The 15466-nt window shown below is 40.0% G+C and overlaps 1 protein-coding gene across 1 annotated transcript in view; it reads left to right on the top strand.

Annotated features, from left to right (window-relative positions):
* Positions 1 to 15466, top strand: part of LOC125278978 (exostosin-1) — a 415240-nt gene that overhangs the window by 355582 nt on the left and 44192 nt on the right. The window contains 1 exon segment of the mRNA XM_048208426.1: positions 13267 to 13362. Within this exon segment, the coding sequence (XP_048064383.1) occupies positions 13267 to 13362 (96 nt within the window).

Here is a 15466-nt window from a genome sequence, read left to right as displayed (position 1 = left end):
GGGGAAGCACAGGTGGACCTGTTCACTTCTCGGGAATCCACCCATTGCCAGTTGTTTTATTCGCTGACCGAGGGGACCCTCGGCACGGATGCACTGGCACACAGCTGGCCCCGGGGCCTACGCAAATATGCGTTTCCCCCAGTGAGCCTCCTTGCACAGACACTGTGCAAGGTCAGAGAGGACGAGGAGCAGGTCTTGCTAGTTGCGCCATACTGGCCCAACCGGACCTGGTTCCCGGAACTCATGCTCCTCGCGACAGCCCATCCCTGGCGCATCTCAGGGGCAGGGCACCATATGGCACCCGCGTCCCGATCTGTGGAACCTCCACGTGTGGTTCCTGGACAGGACGCGGCAGACTTGAGTGGCCTACTGCCCGCGGTAGTTGACACCATCACTTCGGCCAGAGCCCCCTCTACGAAGCGCGCTTATGCCATGAAGTGGAGTCTGTTCGTTGAGTGGTGTTCTTCCCACCGGGAAGACCCCGGAAATGCCCGGTCGGGGTTGTGCTTTCCTTCCTTCAAGAGGGTTTGGAACGGAGGCTGTCCCCTTCCACCCTGAAGGTCTATGTGGCCACCATCGCAGCGCATCACGATGTGCTTGATGGCAAGTCACTAGGAAAGCACGACCTGATCATCAGGTTCCTCAGAGGCGCCAGGAGGTTAAATCCCCCTAGGCCTCGCCTCATTCCCTCCTGGGACCTCTCTGTTGCCCTCTCGGGCCTCCGGAGAGCTCCCTTCGAGCCCCTTGAGTCGGCCAAGCTGAAACATCTGTCTCTCAAGACAGTGCTCCTGACCGCGCTCGCCTCCTTCAAGAGGGTTGGGGACCTGCAAGCATTTTCGGTCAGCGATTCGTGCCTGGAATTCGGGCCGGACTACTCTCACGTGATCTTGAGACCCTGGCCTGGATATGTGCCCAAGGTTCCCACCACTCCCTTCCGGGACCAGGTGGTGAACCTGCAAGCACTGCCCCCGGAGGAGGCAGACCCAGCCCTTGCGTTGCTGTGTCCCGTTCGTGCTCTGCGCGTTTACGTGGACCGCACGCAGAGCTTCAGAAGCTCTGAGCAGCTCTTTGTCTGTTTTGGAGGTCAGCAGAAGGGAAAGGCTGTCTCCAAACAGAGGTTGGCCCACTGGATAGTGGATGCCATCGCCTTGGCGTACCAGTCCCAAGGCGAGCCGTGCCCCCTCGGGTTGCGAGCTCACTCCACTCGGGGCGTTGCTTCTTCCTGGGTGTTGGCGCATGGCGCCTCTGTTGCAGACATTTGCAGAGCTGCAGGCTGGGTGACACCGAATACATTCGCGAGGTATTATAATCTCCGAGTGGAATCGGTGTCCACCCGTGTGCTTTCTACTCGTAGATAGCCATGGGTGTTCGCTTGCTGTGCCATTTCCCTCGGGAGAGGGAATGCGAGCACTTTTCCCGCTCCTCAGTTCAGTTCCCCGTAACGGCGAACCCTGTGGAGTTCCTCCTGCATCCTGCGGAGGCGTCCAGCGCTAGGTCCAGTACTCGTGTGTATGCCCAGTTGGTCTGCCATTGTACTGGGCTAGATGCCCATATGCTGTGATTCCCCTCGGGTAATCCCATATGTGTTTGTCCACGGTAAGGTTTCCCTGATGGTAAACCCGTGTCTTTCCCTGGGCGGCTTCGTTTTGCCCTGTCTCTGATTACTAGTCGTTCCTCCCGGAAGGTAGGACCTACATCAGAGATCTTCCATATGCGTTACTGTTCTCAGACCAGTCCACATGTGTTTTCCACACATTACCTCCCTTCGGGCAGGGTGTGGTCTCCGTAGCTTTCCCCTCCTCAGGGAACGCTTTCCTGGCGTTTTTGTCATTGCTGAAAAACGTGGGATTGAGTTCCAAAGCACTCTTCCCCGTGGGTAGGAACAGCAGCTTCGACCTCTCCACTGTAACACCCTGTCCTCTCCATCCCACCGGTATGGAAGACATTCCTGGGCTTACTCTGGGTGCTGGAGGGTTGCGAGTATGGGCCGCACTTGCATTGGCACGCCACAGCCTGCCAGCATCTGCCTCCCTAACACTCATAACGTGGTTCAGTTGCTATGGCGCTTTCCACGGGACCCCATTACGTCAGTATCGACGTAACGTTGAACGTGACTGACTGAATGGGAACGTCTAGATTACTAGTGTAACCCCCGTTCCCAGAAGGAGGGAACGGAGACGTTACGTTCCCCTGCCATAGCTTTGAGTCACCGCTGAGCAGCCGGATACCTATCTCGGCTCCTCAGCAAAAATATGAATGAAGGTGAGTATGCCGGCCCTATTTATACCCAGATGTCGGGGGAGGGGCCCGGCATGTAAATCTCACAGGCCAATTCCCATTGGCTTGTTTTGTATCCTTGGAGGTGATTGGGCTCCCTGGCGAGACCCCATTACGTCAGTATCGATGTAACGTCAGTATCGACGTAACGTCAGTATCAACGTAACGTCTCCGTTCCCTCCTTCTGGGAACGGGGGTTACACTAGTAACCTAGACGTTTCCTCCTTCTTATATAAATCTCATTTGTTTAAATGACCTCCGAAGAACAGGCGAATCTCAACATAACACCGACTGTTACGTAACAGTCGGGGTGTACGCCCCCAATATTTGCATATGCCAGCCCATGATAGAGGAATTACACAAGGGCAGCCAGTATTAACGTCTGGATCTGTGCACAGCTGAATCATCAGACTAGGTAAGCAAGCAAGGACAACAGCGAAAAATGGCAGATGGAGCGATAATAACTGACATGATCCATGATAACATGATATTTTTAGTGATATTTGTAAGTTGTCTTTCTAAATGTTTCGTTAGCATGTTGCTAATGTACTGTTAAATGTGGTTAAAGGTACCATCGTTTCTTACTGTATTCACGGAGACAAGAGCCCTCGCTATTTTCATTTTTAAACACTTGCAGTCTGTATAATTCATAAACACAACTTCATTCTTTATAAATCTCTCCAACAGTGAAGCATTAGCCGTTAGCCACGGAGCATACTATCAAACTCATTCAGAATCAAATGTAAACATCCAAATAAATACCATACTTACGCGATTAGACATGCTGCATGACGAACACTTTGTAAAGATCCATTTTGAGGGTTATATTAGCTGTTTGAACTTTGTTTATGCAGTGATAGAGTCGAGAGCTCGGGAGGGGGCGGAGAGCGCACGATTTAAAGGGGCCGCAGCATGAATCGGCGCATTTCTAATTATGCCTCAAAATAGGCAGTTAAAAAAATTAATAAAAAAAAATCTATGGGGTATTTTGAGCTGCAACTTCACAGACACATTCAGGGGACACCTTAGACTTATATTACATCTTGTAAAAAAAAAACGTTCGATGGCACCTTTAATAACTTTTCTTTTTTCCCATTCCACTGCCCTCATCTATTTTTTTCAATGCAATAACACATTTCTGAGTGAAGAGTCACTTAAGGGGCCGTTCATATATCGCGTCTAAAAACACGTGGAAAGCGTGCTTCTCCTTTCCACAAGCGCTTGAGCTCCCATGGCATCTGTCTATGCAACCATGAACTGCGCTCTCAATGACGAGGAAGTATCAGCAAAGGTTAATTAATTTCTAGCCCTTGCATTAGCTTTACTACTAGATATATTTATGGAGATGAGAAATAAAAACCCATCTATGATCAGCTGTTCGGTTGAGCTTTCGATGTTGTTGCGGAAAGGCCGAAGGTTGCTTCGGTTGCTTCTTGTCACATAACCTGCATAAATTATATATAAATGTCACTGCCCTCCAAAAGTTTGGAAACGCCCTAACAGTGTGCTTGTGCATTCTGAAAAGTTGAAATGTTTTCAAGCGATGTGTTCTACATTATATAGCGTCACATGAACGTTATGAGGCACACCATCATGAGGTCGGATAATTTTCTTCTCTTAACGGTTAGCATTGCTGTATTGTCAATTTGTCTAATTGTAATGTTTGCTAACATTTTTATTCAAAATCGCAATTTCTCGATTTAAAAATAATAAAATCAAGGCAAAACAATAAATTTGAATTAATCGAAAAAATCTGAAAAATCGCCCAGCCCTAAATTCGCGTAAGTGAAAAAAGCAAGCGAACCACAGAGTTTATTTGTTTATCCATTTTAAGCTCATTGCCGATTTGGATGCCCAAGTTTTTGACACACAAAAGTCGAACTGTTAAAGTTTTGTTTTGAGGATTGCCATAGCAGATACTGACCCAAATAAAATGATTTCCATCTTGGATTCGTTGAGATGAAGAAAATTTACAGACATCCACTTTGTAAGATCTTGAATACAAGCTGTCAAAGTATCAAGAGCCTTTGCATTTCCTTTTTTAATCGGCATGTAAATTTGTGTGTCGTCGGCATAGCAATGAAATGATATCCCATGTTTGTCAAAAAAAAAAAAAAATCACATAATGGGAGCATATATAAAGAGAATAAGATTGGAGCTAGAATGGAACCCTGCGGAACTCCGCAAGCAAGGTGCGCATTAGAAGAAGTGAAATTAGCAATATTAACTGAAAAAGGTTGGTTAGTCAAATAGGATATAATCCATTTTAGAACATTTCCCAGCAGACCAATACAGTGTTCTAGGCAGGAACTAAGGATAGCGTGATTAACAGTATCAAACGCTGCTGTTAAATCGAGAAGTACGAGAATCACGGAATCGCCAGAATCGACTGAACTTTAGAAGAGGGGCTCGGAAAGAATATCCTACTCGAGCTCCGATTGCCCCCCTATAACAGGTAAAATTAGTACAAAAGGAGGAGAAGGGGAGGAGGAGGGATGCCAAAAGAACTAACAACAGGAAGAGGTAAGATGCTGGTTCCCTTTCATGGGAACTGTCGATGCTACGTCATATGACGTTATGGGAACCCTCTGCGTGATTGCGCCGTGAAGCACTCTTGTATCTAACCAATAATGTGACGAGACATCAGAGGTTGTGGAGACCATACTCCACTCCAGAGCTCCCTCCACAAGAAAGTTGTTTGCGGCCATTTCGGCCATGCTCCTCTGGGGGATTCCTCGGTAGGTCGAGACCCATGGTACTCTGAGGCTGAGGCCTGGGACTTGGCCGTGGTATTAGAAGGGTTAGCTGAGGCTCCCTTCGAACCACTAGAGAAAGTTTCAGAGAAATTCCTCACCCTTAAAGACCATATTTTTACTGGCTATTTCATCTCTTAAAAGAATAGGAGATCTTGAAGCACTTTCAGTTGCTCCTTTGTTTTTGGAATTCGCACCTGGAATGGTCAAAGCGTTCCTGCACACTAGACTAGGCTATATGCCTAAGGTCCCCACCAATGTCCCAGGTCCCATCGTACTTCAGGCCTTCTATCTTCCTCCATTTACAACTTCGGATCAGGGGAAACTCAATCTGCTCTGCCCAGTGAGGGCTTTAGATGCATATGTCCACAGAGCTGCCCTGTGGGGCAAAACAGATCAATTGTTTGTGTGTTACGGGTCTCCTAAGAAAGGAGGCCCAGCATCTAAGCAAGAATGAGCAAGTGGGTGGTCAAGGCTATCTCACTTGCTTATGAGGTGGCCAGACAGCCATCTCCATTAGCTGTCCGTGTCCACTCTGCTAGGGGTATGGCGGCCTCAAAGGCCTTAATGTCAGGAGTAGCCATTACTGACATAAGTGGTTCAGCTGGATGGTCATCCCAGCACACATTTATTAGGTTTTACAACCTGGACGTAGGCTCCACTCCAGGGTCCTCAGTTCTGTCTACAAGATAACAGACAGGTACTTGGTTCTACGGCGTTGTTGGGACAGCGTTCCCATAACGTCATATGACGTAGCGTCGACAGTTCCCATGAAAGGGAACGTCTCGGGTTACTTGTGTAACCCTGGTTCCCTGAATAAGGGAACGAGACGCTACGTCATGTCACGTTGCCGTACCCCCAGCATACCTGTGAGCGTCTTGCTTCAGCCATAATCCAGAAGCTAGCGTTCTTTGTTCTGGGTATGCTTTATAGTTTCCTGGTCCGTGACGTCACCCGCCTCTGACGTCTCGTCACATTATTGGTTAGATACAAGAGTGCTTCACGACGCAATCACGCAGAAGGTTCCCATAACGTCATATGACGTAATGTCTCGTTCCCTTATTCAGGGAACCAGGGTTACACAAGTAACCCGAGACATTTTATACCTTGGTATTAATTGGAAGATTAGATGGGCATACTCCTCCCGAAATTACGTTTATTAACTTCACTTAATACTTTAAGAAGAGCTGTTTCGGTACTATACTAGACTCTGAAGCCAGATTGAAATGTATTGAGAATAGAATTAGTACTCAGAAAATCATGTAATTGTGAGGAGACCACTTTTTCTAAAATGTTTGCAATAAAAGGCACATTTGAGCTAAAATTAGACAATATAGATGAATCTAGATTCACTTTTTTCAGTTGAGGTCTGACTGTTGCATGTTTTAACTAATCTGGAACAGTTCCAGTGCTGAGACATTTATTTATAAAAGACAGCAGACTAGGTCCCAGCGTATTTATAATCTTTTTAAAAAATGAGGGCTCGTGTCATGAGGAGAAGCAGACGGCTTTAAAGGGTTTGTTCACCCAAAAATGAAAATAATGTCATTTATTACTCACCCTCATGTCGTTCTACAGCTGTAAGCCGTTCATCTTCGGAACACAAATTAAGATATTCTTGATGAAATCTGATGGCTCAGTGAGGCCTCTGTTGAGAGCAATGCCATTCACTCTCAAGGTCCATAAAGGTACTAAAAACATATTTGAAACAGTTCATGTGAGTTCAGTGGATCTATCTTAATTTTATAAAGTGACAAGAATTCTTTTTGTGCGCAAAAAAAACAAAATAACGACTTTTCAACAATATCTATATGGGCTGATTTCAAAACACTGCTTCATGAAGTTTCTGAGCTTTCTGAATCTTTTGTTTCGAATTAGTGATTCGGATCTCCTATCAAATGGCTAAACTTCTGAAATCACGTGACTTTGGTGCTCCAATTCACTGATTCGATTCGTAAAGCTCTGAAGCAGTGTTTTGAAATCATCCCATATAGATATTGTTGAAAAGTCTTTATTTTGTTTTTGTTTTGTTTTTTGGCGCACAAAAAAATTGATTTTATGGATTTAGATATCAATGGAGCAACTGAATCCATAACATTTGAACAAATATTACTAAATATTGTTAAATGTTCTTTAACAGATGTAGTGGTGAATCAAGTGATGCTGATATGCTTGCATCCTCAAAAGCTGTAATGAAATTGCCATGGGTCATAGAGTCTATTCTGCGAAATTGCCATAATGTTGGCAGAGAGGTACAAGTTACAGTGGGAACAGAGACTTTGTGGTTTGTGATCAGAGAAATTAGTGTCATATACAACAGTATCATTAACAGATAATCCATAACATATAACCAGATCTAAAATATGGCCATTAGCATGTGTGGGGGCACTGACTACTTGTTTAAAATCAAAAGAGTGCACGAGACTTCCTTGAAAGTCCTTGAATAGCGAGTTTGAGTCACAATACACAAGGACATTAAAATCTCCAAGTAACAAGAGCCTGGCATATTTTGGAACAATTGTCCACAAAAAGTCTGCAAATTCATCCATAAAGTTCTTATTAAATCAATTCTTGATATCAGGAATTACATTTCCTCTAGTACAAACTAGAATTCTTGATATCTATAATTGCATTTTCACTAGTGAAATGTCACCATAGGCTGCCATTCAAATTCAGTTGCTGATATCAAGAATTGATTTCTTACTAGTTGAAATTCTAATGTCACACATCAGAAATACAATTCTTAATAGTAAAAATCATAATTTTTGATATCATTAATTACTTTGTTACTAGTGCAAATATCTTTGTTACTAGTTCTTGATATCAACAGTTGAATAGCTACTAGTAACAATGTTAATTTTTGAAATTTTGATTGTCACTAGTGACAATGTTACTTTATGATATCATGAATGTGATTGTTACTACCAAGAAAGCCATTTTAGATATCTGAAATTATATTGACATCAGAAATATATTTTTAGATATCAAAAATTACTAGTAGCAATTCACTTGTTGATATCAAGAACTGGCGTTTCAACTACTGTAGTGCCAATTGAATTCTTGATATCAAAAATTCGCATTTTTACTAGTAACAATGTAATTATTGATATCAAAAATTATGATTTTACTAGTAAGAATTGTATTTCGGATATGTGAAATTGGAATTTCAACTAGTAAGAAATCAATTCTTGATATCAACAATTGAATTTGAATGGCAGCCATGGTGACATTTCATAGTGAAAATACAATTACAGATATCAACAATTCTAGTTTGTACTAGTGGAAATGTAATTCCTTATATCAAGAATTGAATTGTTGATATCAATAATTAATATCCTGAGAATGAATAAAAGTCAAAATGCCTTGCCATACATATTCACAATTTGGTGCATCAGTCAATAACGAATGCTGACAGCACATTGGTCACCATTCACTTTCATTCAATGTAAAAGAGCAGCCTGAACTTTTTTAATTAGATTTTACTTTTCTATTCTCTGTTTTCACTGTAATTTTGGATAAGGTTTTAGCAATTTTGTTGTGTTTTTATCACCTGTATATGTCTATATAGTTATTATTTGTATATTATATATTATTTTATTTAATCTTTTTTTTAGATTTTACTTTACATTTAACTAAATGAAACAAAAGGTGCTGGTCATATAATTAGAATATCATCAAAAAGTTGATTTATTTCACTAATTCCATTCAAAAAGTGAAACTTGTATATTATATTCATTCATTACACACAGACTGATATATTTCAAATGTTTATTTCTTTTAATTTTGATGATTATAACTGACAACTAAGGAAAATCCCAAATTCAGTATCTCAGAAAATTAGAATATTGTGAAAAGGTTCAATATTGAAGACACCTGGTGCCACACTCTAATCAGCTAATTAACTCAAAACACCTGCAAAGGCCTTTAAATGGTCTCTCAGTCTAGTTCTGTAGGCTACACAATCATGGGGAAGACTGCTGACTTGACAGTTGTCCAAAAGATGACCATTGACACCTTGCACAAGGAGGGCAAGACACAAAAGGTCATTGCAAAAGAGGTTGGCTGTTCACAGAGCTCTGTGTCCAAGCACATTAATAGAGAGGCGAAGGGAAGGAAAAGATGTGGTAGAAAAAAAGTGTACAAGCAATAGGGATAACCGCACCCTGGAGAGGATTGTGAAACAAAACCCATTCAAAAATGTGGGGGAGATTCACAAAGAGTGGACTGCAGCTGGAGTCAGTGCTTCAAGAACCACTACGCACAGACATATGCAAGACATGGGTTTCAGCTGTCGCATTCCTTGTGTCAAGCCACTCTTGAACTACAGACGGTGTCAGAAGCGTCTAAAGACAAAAAGGACTGGACTGCTGTTGAGTGGTCCAAAGTTATGTTCTCTGATGAAAGTAAATTTTGCATTTCCTTTGGAAATCAGGGTCCCAGAGTCTGGAGGAAGAGAGGAGAGGCACACAATCCATGTTGCTTGAGGTCCAGTGTAAAGTTTCCACAGTCAGTGATGGTTTGGGGTGCCATGTCATCTGCTGGTGTTGGTCCACTGTGTTTTCTGAGGTCCAAGGTCAATGCAGCCGTATACCAGGAAGTTTTAGAGCACTTCATGCTTCCTGCTGCTGACCAACTTTATGGAGATGCAGATTTCATTTTCCAACAGGACTTTGCACCTGCATACAATGCCAAAGCTACCAGTACCTGGTTTAAGGACCATAGTATCCCTGTTCTTACTTGGCCAGCGAACTCGCCTGACCTTAACCTCATAGAAAATCTATGGGGTATTGTGAAGAGGAAGATGTGATATGCCAGACCCAACAATGCAGAAGAGCTGAAGGCCACTATCAGAGCAACCTGGGCTCTCATAACACCTGAGCAGTGCCACAGACTGATCGACTCCATGCCACGCTGCATTGCTGCAGTAATTCAGGCAAAAGGAGCCCCAACTAAGTATTGAGTGCTGTACATGCTCATACTTTTCATGTTCATACTTTTCAGTTGGCCAAGATTTCTAAAAATCCTTTCTTTGTATTGATCTTAAGTAATATTCTAATTTTCTGAGATACTGAATTTGGGATTTTCCTTAGTTGTCAGTTATAATCATCAAAATTAAAAGAAATAAACATTTGAAATATATCAGTCTGTGTGTAATGAATGAATATAATATACAAGTTTCACTTTTTGAATGGAATTAATTAAATAAATCAACTTTTTGATGATATTCTAATTATATGACCAGCACCTGTATATATATATATATATATATACACACACAACATTATTCTGCAAAATTATACATCCCTCAATCCTACCCAACACCTAAACTTAAAAACTACCTTACTAACTTTTAATAAGCACTAATTAGGAGATTATTGAGGCAAAAATCACTGTTAATAGTCGTTAATAGTGAGAAAACCTTAATCTAAAGTGTAACCACAAATTCATGTTTGGAATGATATGAGATTGAGTAGATGATTTTCAATCTTGCATGTGCTGTTCCTTTAACATTCTGGAGGGGAAAGTGTTGGTTTATTAATTGCAGCACTGCCCTAATGCATCATATCATGAACAAGATGAATGATTGTCAATGCATGAATCAAACTCATTTAGAATGTCCACGATTTTTGACATGGTTTTCCACACATCATTTTTTATTATGTCTCTGTATGTAGGCAGCAACTAATCATGCGAAACAAGTCAAAAGTCTGGCTTTGCGAAACACTCAGTATGAATGCGGTATCTGAAAAGTAGCAGATCATGTTAGCTTCACTGTCTTTACTCCTGTTGCATCATTGCTCCTATCCATAGAGTTTAAATAAACAACTTTTTCCTATCAGCAGACATCACATTGGTTTAATTTATTTTAGATGGATACTAAATTGTATAATATTCAGTGTCACACAGTATTAAAGGCAGGGTAGGTAAGAAATTTTGTTCCAAATTTGTTTAAACTTTCTATATATATACATGCATAATTAAAATGTAAGAACTCTGATAAAAAGAGTATAAAAATCGAGTGACTCTAGACCGTTTAATCTGTATTAAACACAGCTCATTATTTCCATCCGGGACGAAACATAGGATTGGCTTAGGCGGCTGTCACTCTCTCGCAACCATGGCAACCACCCTTTTGCCACACATGACCTGCCCACTTGCGCGCGCACGTTTGATTTGGGGAATTCAAGAGGCATGGATCCTAGGAATACCAAAACAATGGCAGAGAAACAGCAAGCAAAATTCACAGTACCGGCCTATGCAGTTAGTGAAGGCAAACCAGGCAAAAAAGGAAGACAGTAACAGTACAAGAAAAGGCAATGAACAAAAAGTCTTTGGATAAACAAAGAAATAAAACGCGAGTTAATATGGGTGTGGCTCTCCAGCGATGGCGAGAACTGAGGGAACTCAAGGGGCTGAAAAGTGACTCCTTGATGGCTTTATTTCTGCTGGACAGGTAAATCTTTCTTTTTGTATTTTGATCATACATATTTTTTTGTTTATTTTTTCATGAAGCATGTGTCATTAGCACACGTAGCTGCGTAATATAGCTAACATAACATTACTTAGCGAGCCGTAGTAGAGACGATAAATAATCTATAGGCCTAGCACAAGATGATAGCTATAGTGTTGAATTGTGCATATTTTTGCTTTAGATAACTAAATACATGTTTAACAGATAGTAGGCCTAACGTTACTCCGCATCTAGGAACTTTTCTTAGAACTATATTTACCCTCTGTCTAACTCTTTTACCATGTTCACCTGTAAGTTTACCTGCACGTTTTTTTCGCCTTTGTTTTGTTTTTTATTCTCTACCTATGTTTACTGATGTCTTTATCTTGTATCTGTGTGTGTCGTACACACTTTGTTGTATGTGTGTGTTATTATTTTGTGTCTGCAATGCAGTTGTGAGTTGATATTTGAGTGTATGTTACTCTGTTTATCTGTAGAACAATGTATATGTTAGGAATCTTACACAAAATTCATCTTCATCACAGTGTAAATGATGGTAATGGAAAAACGTGTATCATGCAACCTGTTTTTAGCTTTGCCTTATAGATAACTAACTCGTTAGCGAATTAAATTATGTTTATCTTCATAATTATAAAGTTATTTTTATTACATGTGATTCTGACATGATGTCACTACATGCACTGTGCTCCTTCCTCTCCGCTCGTCTCAGGTAAATAATGCGTCTTCCAGCTCAGTGGTCGGAGTCGCACGTTCATGCGTTTTGGGGGCGTGGCTTTGGAAGGAGCCCAGAAGGGAGGGGGTGGAGTGAATGGAAATAATGAGCTGTCTTTAAAACAGTCGTGAGAGGTCTACAGACACTCGATTTTTATACTTTCTTTTTCAGAGTACTTACATTTTAAATATGTATTGATATATAAATAAAGTTTAAACAAATTTTGAAAAAAAAGTTTTTTATACATTTTTTACCTACCCTGCCTTTAATGATCATGTGCTCCCTTTTAGCATACTTAGTTTAGAAAAAAATGTACTTTAAAAGAATACTCTTAAGTATGTATGATTTTGGACATTTAATTGCATGCTATAAATGAAAATGTATTATACTTAAAATTTATATTAAATGCAATTAGTTAAACTTAAGAGTGCTTTTTTGCACTTAAGTAGGACTTAAGTAAATCATTATACAGTATGTAATTTATATTTCTATTGTGTTTGAAATAAGGTTAAGTGTACTGCCAAAAGATAAACTGAAATATACTCTAATATTAATATAAAAATGTACTTTAAAGTAAAACTTACAAAGTGCACTTTTTGAAAGTGTACTTAAGTGTCTTAAGAAACATCATGAATGTGGAATCTCTTTAAATACATTTAAGTGGCCTTTAATGTCATTGCTGTATGAAACTGTATGAAAATATTCTTTTAAGAATGAAAATACACTACAAGTGCACTACAAAGTGCACATTCAATACAATTAAGTGCACTTCTTTTTCACAAGGGCTAACATTAGGCTGTATCTCCAAATGCTCTTATTTAACACAGTTTCTAAAACTGTGAACAAAGTCTCTAGATAATTTCTAGTTTGTTTGAAGGCTCTCACACCTATTTTCTGCACTAATAAATGAGAAATGGGATTTGTTGACAAATTTTGATTACTTTTTGCATGTGGGCAGTAATTACTCACACCTGCACCTAACAATGAATAGTCAAGTTTTGCATGTGTATTGAAATGTGCAGTGCAACTCATGTGTTTTAATGTGGTTTCAGATTTTAGTGCTGTGGAACTGTGAGAAGCCTCCACCACCCAGAAACAAGTGGCCCTCCATCACAATACCCTTCTCCATCATCGAGGGCAAGAGAAAGGTGAGACAGACGAGAGAAAACGAGAAAGATGATGAAATAAAAAGAGAGGAATTGCAGGTTGCATGCAGTTGCACACTTACTCACATCTAAAAAGATTAAAAGTTAAAGACTTTTTATTTTAAATGTAATATTTTTATTTTATTTTTATTTAGATATAATTATATAAGCTAGAGATATCTGCAGTTTTAGAATTAAATTAATAATACATTAAAATAAATATATGTATAAATAGTTTTTTTTTTTTTTTTAAGTCACGTTCAGTTAACTTCTGGGGTCAAATTTGTACACAAAGTAAAGGTACGTGAAGTTACACACAAACTCTCTGGTGGAAAGGAAACAGAATAATACATAACAGGACAGATGTCACCATTTAAAATCTCTAAAATGAAGAAATTATGTGTTTGTATGTGTGATATCTGCACAGCTGTGTGTGGGTGGTTATGTGAATATTCTGAATGTATCTCATCATTTGCACCTTTCAGACTTTGTCTGATCACTGTCTTCCCTCTTTGCACATGTTTTACTCATTTACATCTTCTTGTCATGTGTTATTTGCAGAAACAGTTAGCCCATGAGCAAGTTAATTTGATGGATTACTCTGTCTCCTCACTTATCCCTTAGTTGTTTTATCTTAGATGAAATTGTAGCTATTTAGGCGTTTAGGGTTTTCAAATAGAGTCCATGGAAAATGTGAGGGGGAAAAAAAATATTTTATGAGGTAAATTATATGATTATCTAAACACTGCTTACAACTCTGGGTGTTTCTTCAACTATGGTTGTAGATATAATTTCTGGAAATTAAAAGAAAATATGAATGTCATTGCATGTACAGTATGCTGTGTTGCATGGAAATCTAAAAAAAAAAAAAAAAAAAAAAAAATGGAATCAAAATCTCCCACAATTCTGATATACAATACATCCAGCAGAAAAAAAAGACATTCTGATATTCCAACACAGGCTCATTGGAAAAAACGTACCTGTGGCAACATTTCTGCCAAACGCAAAATAAGTACCAATATATACATATGTATCACTGCAGTTTTTAACAGAAATGAACACTAGAGGCAGTAAATCAGCAAGCACTTTTAATCCTTTTCATACGAAATTATAATTACAGAGGCAGATTATGGATTAATAATGACTTATTTTCACACAGGTCTTTGCAAAATATTATATTATGACCAGTAATGGGAATAACGGCGTTATAAATAAACGGTAAACGTTACTAACGCCGTTACTTTTTTCAGTAACGAGTAATCAAACGAATGACTTTTTCTCCCGTTACAACGCCGTTACCGTTACTGGCAAAAAAAATGCCTGCGTTACTATAATTGAGATCACTGAAGCGGTTTTCATCTGAGTAGGCTCTCTCTTAGCCATAGGACCTGCAAAGTTTTTTTTCTCTGGTGGTGTTTTGGGGTTAGTCATGCTCAAATATAATTTTAAACAGATAATAATGTTCGATGCTCTGTGTGTGTGTCTGTGAGCAAGCGAGCTGAGCGCGAGCTCAAACCAGAATACCCTTTGTGACATGCTGGATTGAAAAAATGGGAAATAAGTTGTTCTAGTCGACTAGTAGCTATTCATTTAAGCCATTAGTTGACTAATCACATTTATATTAATTTAATTTCTTAAATACTGGAGAGAATAAACCATAATAATGACCGTTTATGTAATAGGCACTCAAGCGCATGCATAAAGCTTGCCATAAAGAACCGGCAAAAGTAATAATTATGAATGTGACCAAAACAGCAAGGAGACATTTTAATTGTTTATTAATAAAGTATTGTTTTCTGAATCAGTGTCGGCTGCAAAGATGAAGCTGACATTGCTGACTCTCATCATCTGCTCATACTGGATGCGCCTAGAGAAAGAATGCACATTTCATTCGGATTAGGCTACATAATCAGAGTAGCCTATTTCTTTTCGTTTTTAGATATTTCAAGCTTTCTATAGATATATTTCCCAAGTCTGCGAGGCAAGCAGCCTCTGAGTTTCGGTTCTGTAGCCTGTAAGACGCGCTCCAGTTCACGCGCCAGTGATCGCGCCCGCGCCTGCCATGATTATATTGTCTGCTATATTTGCTTCTTATTTATTAAATCCA

Source organism: Megalobrama amblycephala, linkage group LG11, assembly GCF_018812025.1.
Source record: "Megalobrama amblycephala isolate DHTTF-2021 linkage group LG11, ASM1881202v1, whole genome shotgun sequence".
NCBI lineage: Eukaryota > Metazoa > Chordata > Actinopteri > Cypriniformes > Xenocyprididae > Megalobrama > Megalobrama amblycephala.
The sequence above is the reverse complement of the archived record's forward strand: the minus strand, read 5'-3'. Positions and strand labels throughout refer to the sequence as shown.